This window comes from Rhinoderma darwinii, chromosome 6, assembly GCF_050947455.1.
Source record: "Rhinoderma darwinii isolate aRhiDar2 chromosome 6, aRhiDar2.hap1, whole genome shotgun sequence".
Lineage (NCBI taxonomy): Eukaryota > Metazoa > Chordata > Amphibia > Anura > Rhinodermatidae > Rhinoderma > Rhinoderma darwinii.
The window spans coordinates 136,798,135-136,815,845 of NC_134692.1; the positions used below are offsets into that span (position 1 = coordinate 136,798,135).

Here is a 17,711-nt window from a genome sequence, read left to right on the forward strand (position 1 = left end):
CCTACAATGATCACAGTCTGCCACCTAGTGGCCACATGCTCATACTACAAATGCTATTTTTTTGTGATTGCCACATATTTATTATCTAGTGATATAACATCTATGTACAGATACAAGAGGAGATGTGGATATTCAGAGTCATTTCCATTCTTATAGCGACATCTCCAGGAGGACTACGGGAAGCGCCGGTTGATCCCGAAGCGCGCCATGTCTTGGAATATGTTGGATCTTCCTCGCTCATCTTTACCTCCTTGGTTCATGGCTTCTGTATCGGCGCCCCCACATCACCGCGGCTCTACCTGTACCCTTCATTTTCCTAATTGTATATTGATTTGTGTTTCTTCAAGTTGATTGTCATTTTCCAGCAACCTCCGTGTCCTCCCGCTACAGCCTGGATGATGAGCGCTGCAAAACGTGGTCCATTGTTAAAGGGGCGGTATCATTAAAAAAAAAAGAGAGATCGGCTGTTATATGCATTGGAGGGTCAGTGTAAATAGAGTAAATCAGACATCAAAATATCACACAAACAAACCCTTTATTCTCCCCATGTGCTGAGGTGTTGAAGGCAGTCGATTGCTCCCTGTTATCAGCCATTTCAGGCTGGGGGTGAGGCCGACTGTTGTGTTCTTTAATGGGATAAGTGACAGGAGGTTCAGAATGAAGGTGATGGGGAATGTAGAGCGGTTTGGTTCCCTGAGACTGTATCCCAAATGATAGGCTTAGATACTTTGAGACAGTAGTACATATGATTGACTTAGATACGCAGACCGTTTCACACACTTTGTGTTCTACATACAGTATTATACATGATAGGTTGACATCCACCAGCTCAGATGACTGTATCACACAGGATAGGCTCAGATACAGCATCACACGTCAGGATTAGATACAGTGGCTTAAGCAGACCATATCAAACAGGATAAGCTTAGATACCCCACCTCAGCAGACAGTATCACACAGAATAGGCTTAGATGCACGAGCTCAGCAGGCAGCATCACACATTTTGGGCTTAGATACAGCGTTTAAGTAGACAGTAGTACACAGGATAGGTTTAGATACACCAGCTAATCAGACTGTATCGCACAGAATAAACTTAGGTGGATGAGCTCAGCAGACAGCATCACACATTGGGATTAGATACACCGGTTAAGCAGACAATATTACACAGGATAGACTTAGCAGATAGTATCACATAATATAAGTTTAGATACACCAGCTGATCAGACCGTATCACACAGGATAGGCTTAGATGCACGAGCTCAGCAGACACCATCATACATCTTGGGCTTAGATACAGTGGTCAAGGAGACACTCTCACACAATACAGGTTCAGAAACACCAGTTGATCAGACAGTATCGCACAGGATAGGCTTAGATACAGGGGCTTTGCAGACAGTTTTATAAATGATTGGCTTAGATACATGGGCACAGAAGACAGTATTATAAGTGCTAGGCTTAGATACACCAGCTGATCAGACACTATTGCACAGGATAGGTTTAGATACAGGGGCTCAGCAGACAGTATCATACCTGATAGGCTTAGATACGCAGGCACAGCAGATAGTATCATACGTGATAGGCTTAGATGCACCAGCTGATCAGAAAGTATCGCACAGGAGAGGCTTAGAGACGGGGCACAGAAGACAGTATCACACATGATAGGCTTAGATACGCGGGCACAGCAGCACAGGGGGCTTGGATATGTCCTTATAACAGTCAACTACACACACGTCAGTATCCCACCACCCATGAAGCTCCCAGTGAAAGGATATGGTCATCTGAAGATTCCCGGCCGTACACCGGGAGAAGGAGAAGCGGCAAACAATGTGTCACTGATCTGTGATTTATTGCAGAACGTACATTCACAATGTTATTTACACAGCGTCGGATTCAGGACACAAAACCACAACGCACGGACAAGAGATGAACTCTTATTGTTCTGGATAGCAGCTCGTGTGTATAGAATATCATTACATAGAGCAGCAGAGTAATAACAGAGAGGCCTTACTGCACCCACATCCAAAGCTGCAATGCTCGCCCTTAAAGGGGTCTGCAAAATAAACCTTGAGAACTCCCTTTCCATCATCCAACAGAAGGAGCCAGTCCCGGTCCCCATTCTTAATAGTGAGGTTGCCGCCCATTTGCAGTTACTCGCCGCTGAAATGTATGGGAGTACGAGAGCTTTGAGTGAGGGCACGCCCATAACTCCTATTCATTTCATTGGAGGGCCACTTGACTAGAGCAGACTATACATTCATATACAATCCCATGATGTAGTGATCAGACGTCTACTCCTCATATCATATATTCATTTATTAATATATATACAGCAACGAGGGCAAGGGACACTTATATCCCCTCTTGTTTTAGTAGATCAAAAGTAAGAAGCAAAAGAAAACAACCCTAAAGAGTTTAAGGGTTCGTCTCAACATAACCCCTTTTAAAAATAAGCCGACCCGGCAATCACAGCTGATCACCGCAGGTTCGGCTTCTCTAACACCCGCTGATCATATGAGATCGCAGGGGAAGCTTGGTGCAGCCACTCCCGGTAGCGGCCACTGCAGGTGAAATGTAGTATTACAAGACACACATTCTAATATATGGATGACCATGTAATATAAGGGCACAGGGCAAGTCCTCCAGAGCAGGAGTTGCTCTTACTTTCTCCCACCCCCAATATGCCCTAATAGGACAAATACTCAGAGTTTGTCCTTATGAAGTAACCCTTTCAAGAGTCAGTGGCAAATTTCTTGGCTCTAATGGAAGCACATCCGCCATTCATATGGCATCCTGTAAATATATATGGTAATGAATACTGTAGTGTAGACTCAGGGGGAAGGGGGAACGTGTCAAATATCAACCTATAAAGCCAAAACTTTTTTTTTTTATTAAGGTCATTCAAAACTGTTAAAGGAAAACTCTGCATTTAACCAACATTTCACATTTACATAAAATATTGAGTAATTTTGTAAAACCTTTACTTCTCTTGTACGGATTTCTAGCTATAAAGCATTCTCTTCTCCTGTCACACCCAAAGTGAATTTGGTTTAGCTCCACCCACTGCCAGACATGTGACCTAACAGCTCAGCTCTGACTGACATCTGACCTACCACAATGCACAGCTCTCTGGTAATAGGAATGCAGCAGAATTCAGATTCTATCTTTCTGTCTGAACGGAGAATAAAACATTATATAGTTACAATTCAATACAAGATGGAAAAGCTGATGTTTGGTAAAAAGGGGCCACTACCTCTTTGGTCTAGGCATCGTTGGGGGGCTCGGTGGACCCTCACCAACCAGACATTGATGGTATATCTAATCGGTATATCATCAATGTTTATAATTCGGGAACCCCAGTCAGGTTTAACTGCAAATGCATCTATTATCGCGCAACAATAACTTCACCTTAGCATTTCCAGGGTGGTATACAGTGGCATATATATAGGGGTGTATAGGTTGCAGTCATACCTGGGCATTGGTACCCAAAGGCTTTTCTGCCACCACATCAGAGAACGGCATTACTAGGAGCCTCAGTAGAGATTTTGCATTGGGGCCCAGGAGATTCAAGCTGCACCCCCGGTGGTATAATTGTTAGTGCACTAGTAGTTTGTAGTATGTGGTGACTTAGATTTATCAAAAGCAAGTTTTTTTTAGTTATTGCTCCAGGGCATCTAAAAGAAAAAAAAATAATTAAGCAAATAGTTTGGCTATGAAATCTCCTACCATTTTGTGTATACTGCCCTTGTGTGTCTCCATGGTAACAGACTACAAACAAACCCTGTGTAGTCTGATACTGCAAACAGGTGACATTCCACTCCCTCTATCCCCTCTACCACATGACTGCAGGATCAGACTTTATGTAGTCTGTAACCATGGAGACATTGTTCTGCATAGGAGCTGTAGACACAAAACGGTCGATTTTTATTCAAGGTTATTCACAAAGTTGCGTTATTTTAGATTCATTGGAGCAATAAAGAAATGCTTGCAAAAATATACGTACCCTTTATTATTTCTGTATGTAATAGTCACCTACCAATCCTTCAGCATTCTTCTATATCTATGAGACACTTTGACCCGTTTCCCTGAATTCTTCCTTGGTGCAGTCTGGCACATTAACAGTGATAAATACATATATATTTCTGTTTTTATATTGTTATATACATAAGTCATTATTGCAACAATTAGAAAACATCAGCGACACATTCTGCATTTCTGAAGTTCCCACGTTCCCTAGAGAGGGCTAGGAGAGCAACCAAAGTGCACCAAGGACCAATAGTGATTATCCAAGCTTGGTGGGGGAGGGGTGGCAGTTCGTAGCCCCCTCCTCAGGGTTACTGTATATTCAAGTAAAAAAACTGAAGCCCTGCTGTGGGCTCTGCTGGTGAGTATGTTGTATGTTACCAAAAATAAAAGGCGAGTCAAAAGTCAGGAACGTCCCCGTATCGGCAAGATGCAGAATGTTGATTGATCTCATTGGAACCAATGTTTGATACATGTTGCCCTTCTTCTCCGCCATCTTTACCATCATATGCCAGAATAACACTAAACTAGTGAATGAAATAGCACACACACTGAATTGCCCCCAAACTCCAATTTGGGGCGGCCTTAAAGGGGATGTCCGTTTTAGAAAACCCATACTCTAAAGCCCCATGCACACGGCCGGCCGCGGACAGTCACCCGCATTTGCGGGCCGTTCTCCCATTATAAAGTTTAGGAGCACAATCCGTAAAATGAAAAAATAGGACATGTCCTATTTTTTGCGGGTCATTTCTATGGCCCGGACACCTTCCCCCGGTGTCCGTAGGCAATAGAAATAAATGGATCCGCACTTTGATCCGCAATTACGGTCCGTAATTGCGGATCAAAATTACGGCTGTGTGCATGGGGCCTAATACTGTATAAGATAATTCTGTATGAGTAGAGGGGTCCCCCATTAAAACTCACCTATAAGCCGGAACGCTAAAAATAACGTTTCTCTCTCTGGAGGGCCCATAACGTCTGTGCATTACATTATCTTCAATGAGAACTTTGTAATGCTTCATGTGGCCTGTGGTGGCGCTGCAGGGGAAATGAACACCTGCTGTCAGAAATTCAATGGGTGCTATAGCATTTACTAGCTTATTGTTATTAGGGCATAACTCGTTCCTGCCTTTTCACTCATTCTGTAGATTATAAAAACCCAGAGACAATTTCGGAATATTTGCCCGTAAACCGCAATCACAGATAGAGTTATTATTAATTAAATAAAACATACCTTGCACTTGTTTATTTTTTAAGACTCTGTTCACACTGGTCAGGGGATCATCACTTTTGAGAGCAAGAAAGCGCAGCATTTTAAGCTATTCTTGCTTTCAAAATGACCACGACGGACCCCATTATACATCAATAGGGTCCGCCAGTCACGCGGTCATGGCTTTCGTAATGACGCCATTGTGAACAGAGCCCTATTATCTTCTGCCTGCCCGCTTCGGGATAGACATAAAGCAAAGCTGAGATCAGAACTGACATATGAGCCGCACTCGCTGGCTGGATTTTGCGCAGTCACAAATCCTTTTCACATTCGCGTTCTTTCTTATAAACGGAAAGTTCATTTTTGGAGAAAACAAAAATGTGGGAGATGTTTGGACAGGACAAGGCAAAGTGATTGGTTCTCCCTCCCGTGGTAATCAAACGAAACAATGATCAGGAAGCAAAAATTGCGCGGCAGAGTTCAGTCTTTTGGCACCTTAAAATTGTCTTTCTCTTTACGGATGGCAGCCATTGTAGAGATCGGGTTGTCTTTCCCTGCGTGCTGCTGCACAGACTTCTCCCTGTGGGGGCAAAACAGCAAATCCAATCAAAACAGTGTATAGCAAATGGCAGGAATAGCTATAGTATCATATAGCAAGTAATAGAAGGCCCCCGCAGCAACGTTTGGAATGGGGCCCTCCTCAGCCACTATGGGCACTGGAAAAGTTTTGGGGTCCAAACTCACTCGATGCTTAAAACAGCTGAGACCAACTCCCCACCCGGCTCGCTAGGTTAAAGTGACACAACAATCCCCTGCAAAGACAGTGAAATTATAAATTTCTGTCTGCCCGATGCCACCACTAGGGGGAGTTGTTTACTGTGTTGTTATTGACATCAATGCAGAATAAGCATGCAGTAAGCTCCCCCTAGTGGTGACTGCAGGCAGACAGAACTTTATCATTTAACTCTATGTCTATGCAGGGGATTTGGAGCTCGGTATCAGGAAAATGAAGCTCTGACCGCTATAAAGATATATGAAAAAATTAATCAGCACAGAAATTCAGATCTACTTCTATAAATGGTGTTCAGGGATGGTCATGCACTTTAAGTTTGCAGCAAACATGTGATTTTTGTTGGTGGGACAATTAAGTCTTCAAGGGGTTTTCAGAGGTCAGCAAAAATCAGCATGCCATAAAGCAATAAAAGACTGATTACTCCCCTGACAATCCCCCCCCTCCCCCACCCCCGCGATCCAGCGCAGCCGCTCTGGTGCTCCTGGGCGCTCTATGTCTACAGTACTGCAGTGATGACATGCCCATATACCCACGCGATTGATGCGGCCAATCACTGGCCTCCTCGGTGATATACGTCACGAGACTGATGAGTGGCTGCAGCGATCATGTGGGTATACGGGGGCACTTCTTCACTGCAGTACTGTGAACAGAGAGCGCTGGCGATCACCAGAGCTGCAACGCAGATTTTTGCCGATCTCGCAAAACCCCTTTAAGTGTCTGGGTGACTATAAACCATTTAAAAATACTTTGTTCTACCTTGGGATAAACCGTATCACTGGTGTCTAGTAGCCACTTATCCCCTGTACCTACCGAAATATACATGCATGCTCAGCCAGGATAGCCGTCTGCTGAGCCTGACCCGGCAGAGCAGGACACAGGGATTAAAAGAACACCAAAGTGGGAATCCCTGTGTCATGCTCCGCCCCCTCAGGCCCTGTGCTACTAAGTATCAGTGCTGCCTGAAGTGTCCCTTTAATTCAGGAATAGGGATAGTCACCTACCTGACTCTCATAAAAGGGTTAAATGTAAACTCTTCAGCCAGTGTGGAGGGTATCGTGGGTTCTCCATTACTGTACGTTTCCTGAAAGGCAAAATATATAACCCGGGGGTTGGTTCTTGTGCAGGCACACTGAGAAATGAATGCGGGACTACGACTACTACTACATCCGACAGGCCATTTCCAAAATGCTTGATCCTAAAGTGTCCAACATGTATAGCATTGTGCGCCAAATTAATCATACAGCGTGCGACATTGTAATAAATTTGGCGCAGTTTCTGCCTGTCTGGTCTAGTTTGATCCGGTCTACATTAAAGAGGGAAGTCTCAGAGACAAACCTTTTAAAAATGCGTTCCCCAGGGTAATGAACTAATCGCCCCGGGTCCTGCTCCTGGCACCCCTGATGAACCGTTGGGCATGTAGTTTTACATGGCGGCTATTCAGATAAATGATCGTCCTTGTAAAACATGGAGGCTCAATCCGCAAGGACGGGAACTGCTCGTACGGAGCGTCTCTCCATTCTAGCTCGTGGAGAGGGTCCTCTGTGATGTTCATGTACCCTAACAGGGTATGTGGACAGGGCTGGTCTTTATTGGACAACTCCTTTAAGACAGAGGGACAGTAACGTAGCTAGAGGTTTAGCACAGGGGGGGGGGGGCGAAACACATCTGAGTGGGCCCCAACCCATTGGGCCCCCCACACAGTATAATGACTCCTTAGTATGCTCCACATAGCATAATGCCCCTATAGCTGCCCCCACACAGGATAATGACCCCTTAGTGGTCCCCACATAGTATAATAACCCCTTAGAGGCCCCCACATAGTATAATGCCCACATAGCTGTCCTCATACAGTAAAATGCACCCATAGCTGCCCCCACATAGTATAATGCACCCATAGCTGCCCCCACATAGTATAATGCCCACATAGCTGTCCTCATACAGTATAATGCACCCATAGCTGCCCTCATACAGTATAATGCACCCATAGCTGCCCTCATACAGTATAACGCCCCATAGCTGCCCTCATACAGTATAACGCCCCATAGCTGCCCTCATACAGTATAACGCCCCATAGCTGCCCTCATACAGTATAACGCCCCATAGCTGCCCTCATACAGTATAACGCCCCATAGCTGCCCTCATACAGTATAATGCCCCCATAGCTGCCCCCACATAGTATAATGCCCCCATAGCTGACTAAATAAGAGTAAAATTCCCTATTGAGGTCCCCCATACCCAGTATAATGTCCCCTAAGCTGCCACCACATAGTATAGTGGCTAATAAAAAATAATAAAATATCTACCTATCCCTATTCCCACGACTAGTGGAGAGCAATGACGTCACTACATTGCACCTGTCTGCGTCGAGCCGCTCACAGCTGGCATTACAAAGTGAATGGCGGAGCAAGGAGCCGTCGGCTCCGTGCTCCAGCATTGAATTCAACGGAGGACGCAGATACAGTTGAAACTGGGACACAAAACCACTGGGGGACCGGCCCTCGGCCCCACCATCTCAGTGGGCCCGTGGCCACCGCCGCCCCCCCCCTTGCCAGCTACGCTACTGCGGATAGATAAACCAAGAAATCCCCCTACTCCTTACTTTAGCCCAGGCTAGCTTCTGTTTGATGGACTCGTTGTTGGGCTCCACGTGCCGTGCAAACTTTAGGTTGTTGATTGTATATTCATGTCCACAGTAGACTCTCTACAGGAGGGAAGTAGATGATATTCAATACACAATAATATTCAACCAGGAAAATAAATCATTGTAAGTCATTACTGTCTCTGGAGGAAGACGCCCCAATATCTCGATCAGAGCCTGGTACATTTCCTCCGCTGTCCCTTCAAAGAATTTGCCACATCCGGCCACAAAGAGAGTGTCACCTATGAGGAAAGTGATGCAGACATGACAAGCCGAAATCAGACATTACTAGCACATACATGAGTCACAAGTGGTCATGTGACGAGTTCATGCGACATCATACTATGATATATGACCACAGTTGTATTGCTTACATACAGCCACAGTATTTTCAAACCGGGGACACTACAAGAGTATATTGGCAGGTCTCTTAAAGGGTTTGTCTTATAAAGATGATCACCCATTGATGAGACCAACCGGTATGGCAGATGGGATGATTTGTCCCCCAGTGATCAGGTGATCGCTCACACGATCACTGTGCACTCATTATTATGTAATGCTGAAAAATAAAAAAGTGAAATCCTGATAATCTGACAACCGAGACCACGGATTCTCGAGAATTATGGACTCCTGAAGTGAAGGCCACAATACTGAAGTTAGGCTCTGGGCGGATTTCCACTGAACGCTGATGTTTGACTTGACCCGATACTGGTTTAGCAGGGATTCCGAACTATTGGGTTTCTGGATTATTGGTCTTTTACTGTACACATAGAGTACATACATATAAACTTGCGTAGACAGAGGATATAATGGATGTTGGCTCACCTGTAAATACAGCTGGTGGTTCAGAGCTGTTGGGCTTTGTCACGTAGTAGCAGATATGACCAGAAGTGTGACACGGGGTGAAAAGACACTTGACGTTCAGGGACCCCACCTAAAAACATACAAGAACTAATTAAAGTTCATTTAAAGTGACAGAATTCAAGAGGGAACAGACAGAGATTACAATTAAAGGGGATGTACAGTTCGTCCAATCTATTTGTTAGAAGGGATCGCTGAAGATAAGATGATCACAGGGTTTCCCACTGTTCAGACGATCGGGACTTCTGGCAGCAAGTGGTAATTTTCCCTGCAGCGCCACCACAGGAGATATGAAGCATTACACAGTTCAGATTAAAATCAATGGGCTGTCATATATGTGCTGGGTCCTAGAATCCTGATGAGCTCTGTAAAGAGCCATTTTCCTACCTGTTCTTAGTAGATTTCTGAGGAATTGCACTAAATTAGACAATAAATAACGAATGAAGACGCAATGAGCTGAGTAGCTGCTCACTGCCGGACGTAAACTCACCTGAAACGTTGTCAGATGGGAAACCTTCTGGGTTAACGCCCCAACCCTGCTGTCTCCTCCATAGACTTTCAACCCAGAAACCATTTTGACAAGTTTTTCATTACCTCCAGCATGGTCCCTATAGAACAATATATGATGTATGCGTATTATATATAAGCTGGACCCTGTATATCCACACTGGAACGCCCCAGAGCCACGCCGAACCCTCCAGAGCCACGCCGGACCCCCCCCCATAGCCACGCCGGACCCCCCCCCATAGCCACGCCGGACCCTCCCCATAGCCACGCCGGACCCTCCCCAGCCGCGCCGGACCCTCCCCAGCCGCGCCGCACCCTCCACAGCCGCGCCGGACCCTCCACAGCCGCGCCGGACCCTCCACAGCCGCGCCGGACCCTCCACAGCCGCGCCGGACCCTCCACAGCCGCGCCGGACCCTCCACAGCCGCGCCGGACCCTCCACAGCCACGCCGGACCCTCCACAGCCACGCCGGACCCTCCACAGCCACACCGGACCCTCCACAGCCACACCGGACCCTCCACAGCCACACCGGACCCTCCACAGCCACACCGGACCCTCCACAGCCACACTATGCGCCATATTCCCCCCCCCCCTATAGATATGTGCTGAAGCAACCAAAACAGTAAACTGCCCTTTACCAGTGATGGTGTGTGATGAGGACGGACGTGAGGTTCACTCCATGTTTCTTGACCGCTTCAACAACCTAAAAATAAACCAAGATATTTGTGTTACACTTTTTTACGCTTCGCTTGTACAGAATTGCACGGTTACTCCTCTCCATCCGCTGCTTGATAAACTTCAGACAGTAGAAGAAACACGACTGCAGCATCAGACTACACAGGGGCGGTTTGTAGTCTGTAACCATGGAGACAGAGATTTTTATTTTAGATTATTTAAAAAGTTGCTTCATTTTTTATTTTGAATGTATTGCAGCAATAAAACCTGTCAATTGTTATAAATAGATTGTCTTCTAAAAACTACAGCCCTCACAAAATACCTTATAGTGGTTCTATAGTTTTTCACATATGTTCAGTAGCATAGAGAACAACACCTATAGATGAGGACCTGCCACTTGTGTATCATTGTTTACATGCACTGCCGATATGGTAATGGGATTGCTATGTAGGCGATTGCCTTATATACAAGAAGAGAATCATTTTTGGCTTGTGGACCTATAACTTCAGAATATTCTGCCTCCCTTTTACCCCAAGGTGACAGAAGTTCTACCTTTTGCGGTTGCACAGGGTCCACAATGGCGGCCTCCTTGGTCTCCTCGTCGATCAGGAGGTACATGTAGTTGTCCGTGAGGGCAGGAAGCAACTCAATCTTCATGTTGGACTGAACGACCAGCTTGGTCCTTCGGGAATCAGACTCTGGTTCCTTTATGATGCCGCTGGTCCCTAAATAAGCAAATCCTGGATGGAGAGGACAGAAAAAGAGAATAAAATCAGATAATAATCCTAAATCAGGAGATCTATCCAGGGATTTAATAGAATAATCCAGAGCGTGACCCGATGTGTGAACCCTCCACAGAGATCTGCCCGTGACGGGGTTTTTTTTACCTATGTTGTCAGCACATTTTTCCTTTTCTCTGACTTGGCTGATGGGAAAGGGTTTATAGAGGGGTCAGTGATGTCCACCATAGACATCGGCCCCAAATACAGCCCATACATCTTAAAGGGTAGACAATAAGGACCCACCCGCAGTTTCGGCCCGCGCTCCCATACAAAGTATAGGAGCACGGCCCGTAAAAAGCAAAAGATAGGACATGTCCCATCTTTTGCGGTACACTTCTACGGCCCGGACACCAAGGTGTCCGTGGACAATAGAAGTGAATGAGTCCGTAATTGCGAACCGCAATTATAGACGATTTTTACAGTCGTGTGCATGGGGCCTAAGGGTGTGTTCAAATCGCAGTTTTTTTAACTAAAACTTCTGTACGTTCACAACCATATGCTTTCAATTCCTTAAAGTCCCAGGCTGCAGCTATATTCATTTCCATTGATGCCTAAGAAGCTAGCTACTTCCTCCTTCAATTAAGTTACCATATGCCAGCAAGAAAAAAACAAAACCTTACAGGCCCAATATTAAATGTCCTGGATATATTTCTCACTGTCTATGTAGAGCTTTAATCAAACATGTCGAGGACGGATGCGACGAGGATGGGTCTCGCTGTGAATGACGGCCAAAGCTGAGAAAGGGAAGAGGAGGAGCCTCTGTGTGACCGAGTGACCAAACAAGCAGACCCGTAACAGATAATAGGGCGGACGATGGTAATTGCCAGACAGCTATTTCCTGTCCCAGAAATTTAAGGCAAACTGCAACAAAAAGGAAGGAAGATTCTTATTTACATCTAGAGGCTGAGAACCTGTACAGACCTAATTCCTCTCGCAGCTGATGGTTTGTTACAGCTGAATCCAGTCTAGACAATCCTCTCAGCTGACAGCTCGTTACAATGTATTAGTGCAGGAAAAATGTATCAGTCCGGACGGTTAGCCCGCTTTCACAGGAGCGTAATACAAGAGCTTTTTTGCGCTTGTGTTACGCATGCAACACCCGGATCTCCCACATTTCATGAGAATTGGAGTTAAAGCACCATAAGCCTATGGTGCTCTAACTTCGGTTCCGATGAATTACGGAAAGTGTGAAAGCCTTTAGCCCACAGAGTGTTGCCTAGACTGGATTGAATTGTAACAAACCCTCAGCTGTGAGAAGAATTAGATATGTACAGGTTTTCAACCTCTGGATGTAAACAAGAATATTTCTCATCACTGACAGCAAGCAAAGATCTTGAAAATGATGAGGAATTGAAACGCAAAGCATATTAGAAAGTTACAGAACTTAATTATACAATAGTTAAGCTTTAATGACAGAAAACCAGCCACAAATTACCGGGTGAAGTCATTTAAAGGGAACCTCTCCTGACTGCAGTGAATGGAACATGCAAACAGGTTGTTTTGCTGCTTGTTCCAGAAAATGCCGCGTCATGATGACAGCTCAGCTTTACCTTATCCTGCCTTTACGCCTGTCACTGACCTCCTGCCCTGCCAATGTTGCGTTTGACACACACACACACACACACACACACACACACACACACACACACACACACACACACACACACACACACACACACACACACACACACACACACACACACACACACACACACACACACACACACACACACACACACACACACACGTAGCAGAGCCAAGTTTGTTATTTATTTTTCCATCTGATAATCCGGAATGTCTAATAGTCCGGCACTTGTTTCCAGCCATATAATGTAGAATTTCACAAGATCAGAAGACTGAAGAACGGATGAGAAATCTCTCTGATTTTAAAAGTTATAGTTAGAAATTTTCTGTTCATTTTAAATTATTTTAGTCTCTCGTCCTAAAGCTTTCCTACCCTTACAGGTGAGTCTTATACACTTTTCTAGGACCATCCAATAATCAGGTATATTTTATAATCCGGCACTTCTCAGGTCCCATTGATGCCAGATTACAGGAATTCAAAGGTATGATCCGTGGCTTTAAAATTGACACAACGTGCGTGTCACTAGTGATGTCATCGTTCACAGGACGCCTCATGTCGTATCAGCAGCTCCGCGCGTTCTACGGTCACGTTACTCCACAAGAGTCATCAACAACCCCGAACCGGAAACCAAGACATTAGGAAAATGGGCAACAAATGGCAGCCAGATGCCTTAGGAATATATGGCGCCACTTTCTTCTCTTTTATGCCTCCTGCTGTTTTCCTTTTTCCTACTACCAGTTATTGTAGTGCAATTAGGGTTCGGATATGCCATCACTTTCCCAGCAGTCGGACCCCCACCGATCCTGAGTTTGAAGCAGCGGTGTGACCGCTAGGGCTGGGCAATTAATCTAAATTCAGCGCAATTAATCTTTGTCATCTTGCCAATTTTGGATTTATCAATTATTTTTCCCCGGTTAAAACTGTATCTGCATCTTCAGGACGCAGATACAGTTGAACCCAATGGTAGAGCAGGGAGCCGTAAGCTCCGTGCTCTATCATGTATCGCTGGACGCAAGTCAATGACGTCATCGCGCCTGTCTGCGCCGAGCCGCACAGACCAGAGGGGCAGAGGGATCTCCTCCACTCGTCATTGGAACGGGATTAGGCGCGTATGTATGTTATTATATTTATCAGGCACTATTGGGGGCAGCTGTGGGGAAAGTTATGGGGGTCTTTATACTGTGTGGGTGAATATATGGAGGTAGTATACAGTGTAAGGGCAGCTATAGGGGCATTATACGGTGTGGGGGCAGTTCTAGGGGCATTATACCGTGTGAGGGCAGGGTCAGGGGTATATTATATAAAGTAGTATACGGCAGGCTCAGGGGATAAATATAAATTCAATGGCGTAGCCTGCAAATAGGGGGCGTGGTATGCAAAAGGGGTGTGGCCTAAATAATCATTTATTAGTCGTAATCGAGGTTACATGGTCAATTAATCGTGATTTTGATTTAGGTCATAATTGCCCAGTCCTAGTGACCGCATTACATTTTTTCCCTGCACAGCAGCACTCCTGGCCACCGGCGGTGGTCCCGGCCCTGGTCCCGGCCCTCAGATCCCCCAATCAAAAAGTGTCAGAGCATGCTGGAGGTTGTAGTTTCCGGACATCTGAAGAGCCGCATCGATGTTCTGGTGTGTGCGCGCAATGTGACACTATAGCGGCGCATGCGCAGTAACTAGATTTGAGGCCCGGACGAAGCAGGGAAGGGTGTCGGACCATACATGACGGGCGCACGTCGTCTCAGACAAGATTTTGGCATTCAGGACAGGCCAGTTTTCGGAGGTGGGAGGGCATGAGAAGAGGAACGAACGAGACTGCCGGATTATTACCATAAAAGGCGCAAAATGTTTGCAGACCGTTATTCACGGTCGGAGGAGAAGTTTAGGAGAGGGGATAACGGTAATGAACATTTGACAGCAGCGGCCGGCGAGTGGTGAGAGAGTTCAAGAGGTGAAATGCTGGTGACAGGTTCCCTTTAACACCTAAGCGCCTTTGGCCGTACATTTATGGCGCTGGCGCTATATAGTTAGCACCAAGTGCCGTAAATGTACGGCGCGGGGATGGTGAGAGCACAGGAGATGACTCTGATCCGGTTTGTTTAACCCCTCAGATGCTGCTATCAATAGGGACTGCGGCATCTAAGTAGTTAAGACGGAGGGAGTTCTCTGTCACCCCATCGGCGCAATTTTCTAAAAATTCAAATTGTGCAAAAGTAGTAAAACATAAAAAAAAAAAAAAAAAGGATGAATTTGGTATCGCCATAATCGCAACGATCTGCAGAATGAAGTCATCATGCAAGTTATACCGCAAGGTAATCGCCAGAAAAGCAAATCCCAAAAAAACTAAGGCGGAATTGCTGTTTTTTTGCAACTTCCCCACCAAAAATATAAAAAAACTTGTTTTCAATACATTATATGTACCCCAAAATGGAACGACTAGTCCAGCAAAAAAACAAGACCTCATACAGCAACCCGGAACGAAATATAAAAAAAGTTATGGCCCTCGGAAAACCGGGATGAAAAAAACAAAACATTGCTGAATCCTTAAGGGTTTTCTATGAATAAATCTGAATCATTGTATAATGTATAATGATTTCTAAGATCATTGGTTTTTAATACCTCAACATTTTCAAGATCTCTGCTTGCAGTCAGTGAACGGGAACATTCTTGTTTACACCCAGAAGCTGAAAACCTGTACAGACACAGCTGAGGGTTTGTTACAATTGTATCCAGACTAGACAATCCCCTGTAAGCTAAACAGACTCCTGGCTGATAGTTTGTTACAGTGTATCAGCGCAGGTAAAATGTTTCAGCTTTAAATCCAGGCCGATTTGGCTCCATTTACATCAAGCCTGACCTGCATTTAACGTATAGCTCAGGAATAAGTATGCGTTAAACTGTGGCTTTAGGGTGGGACGGGTGGCTAACAGTGGCATCCGTCACCAATAGGCTATAATGGCATCGTTTAACGTATACGTGATGAAAACTCTGATAATTTAGATGTTTAACGGACTGTCACATATGCCATACCGTGTCATCTGCACCCATAGGCTCCAATGTTAAAAACGTAAACCAAACAGTATGGGCTTTTTTGATAGCCGACATATACCAGAACGATGGAGGCCAAAAGGACACTCTGGTATGGAGCGGACCTTTCCTGGGGTAGACGCTAAACGTATATATGACAAACGTGATGTGGACAGCGTTAGCCGACAGAGGATTGTCCAGACTGGATACAATTGTAGCAAACCCCCAACTGTGAGCAGTATACGGTCTGTACCGGGTTTTCAGCCTCCGGATGTAAACATTCACCGACAGCAAGCTGAGATCTTGAAAACAGTGCGAAATTGAAACACAAAGTATATGAGAAAGTTGTAGAACTTTTCGTTTTACGCAGATTAAACTTTATTTACAGAAATCCCCTTTAATCGAAACTTCTGTACGATCCCGCGGTCACCATGAAACGTAAAATAACGCAGTGTAATGCAAATTGTGAAGCACAAGCCGCCCTGTCACCCCAGTCTAATGCAAAAAAATAATCCCCAGGGCCATAGGGGTAAATAGAGCCCTTACACTACATTGGGACCTTTCACCCCTAACATTACATACATTATAAGCTCAGGCTGGACCTCCTGCCCTGTGTGCCCACATACCCACTCTGCAGCCAGCCGCAGCTCCCAGGAAGGACAGTGCGCACCACAACCTCCTGCTGCACCCAAACATCATCCTGAAGAGGGGGCCGGCTACACAGTGCACTCACTACAGGGAGGGCCCCGCACCCACAGCCTGCTTTACCTGCTGACAGACAGCCAATCAGCGATCAGCATGCTACTATGCCAACCACAGGACGCTGCCAACCAACGTGTGACGTCAACACGTCTTAGACAGAGTAGCCAACCCTGAAAGGAATCTGACAAATAAGCGGCCAATCAAAAAGCAGCAGTCTCGATGGGAAAGCGGCCATTGGCATTGAGGGAAAATGCCCTCAAAGGAAGTGCAGTCAATGTTCTGTAAACAAGAGGCGCCATTAGCGTGTCACAGCGCTGGACTCACACACAAGTCTTACTTTTATTATTACAACTGAAACGCGCCATAGAATGTATAGTAAGAAGGGAATTGCCCTGGTTAAAGATGGCGGCCGTTTATTATAAAACGTTGACCCGAAGGATGGGCTCAAAGAACCAATCAAAGTCAAGGGGGCGATAATTTATCCGCCAATCAGCTTTATCCTACCTTGATCTGTCAAAGTGACATTATTCCTGCATGTTACCTAAAATAGAGCGTCAAAAGAAAAAGGGAGGAGAGACCACCAGCCACCACCATTTACATTCTGACCAGTATTCCAGGCGTCCTAGGATTGGGCGGGGGTGGGGAGGGTCACTGGTGACGTCACATGATTGTAGACCGACAGGCATGTCCTATGGAGTTGAATTAGCTCCATCCAGTGGTTATATTTGGAATTGATAGATACATTTTCCCTGGCCTGGCTTTTGTTGCACCGAATTCTGGGAAATATTTTTATGATGTCACTTTGGTGCCACTCCAGTCATCACAAAGTCACCTGTCATCATACTACAGACTCATTGGGTTGCACATATGAACTCTGCACTCTATGACTCTACAGCTGTTGCGAAACTAC

At 45.5% G+C, this 17,711-nt stretch overlaps 1 protein-coding gene across 2 annotated transcripts; it reads right to left on the reverse strand.

The window, feature by feature from the left end:
* Positions 1-56: 56 nt before the first annotated feature.
* HAGH (hydroxyacylglutathione hydrolase) lies at positions 57-17,390 on the reverse strand. Of its 2 annotated transcripts, none has more exons than XM_075830583.1 (10): positions 17,306-17,390; positions 11,258-11,445; positions 10,669-10,733; positions 10,013-10,130; positions 9,487-9,595; positions 8,800-8,903; positions 8,623-8,724; positions 7,025-7,104; positions 5,726-5,810; positions 57-405 (listed from the first exon to the last, which is right to left on the reverse strand). In XM_075830583.1, exons 2-10 carry the CDS (start codon positions 11,360-11,362, stop codon positions 385-387), a joined length of 789 nt encoding a protein of 262 aa, XP_075686698.1. In that variant the 5' UTR covers positions 11,363-11,445; positions 17,306-17,390; the 3' UTR covers positions 57-384. The 2 variants fall into 2 exon arrangements, with proteins under 2 accessions (XP_075686698.1, XP_075686697.1); XM_075830582.1 differs by lacking the exon at positions 17,306-17,390 and adding an exon at positions 16,726-16,849.
* Between the last annotated feature and the right edge of the window lie 321 nt (positions 17,391-17,711).

Coding starts and splice junctions, on each gene's coding strand:
- HAGH (XM_075830582.1), bottom strand. CDS start 16,798: ATGATGTTTGGGTGCAGCAGGAGGTTGTGGTGCGCACTGTCCTTCCTG. Junction 11,446..16,725: donor TGCGGCTGGCTGCAGAGTGG/GTATGTGGGCAC, acceptor CTCTCCATCCAG/GATTTGCTTATTTAGGGACC. Junction 8,725..8,799: donor GGCGTCTTCCTCCAGAGACA/GTAATGACTTAC, acceptor TCCCTCCTGTAG/AGAGTCTACTGTGGACATGA.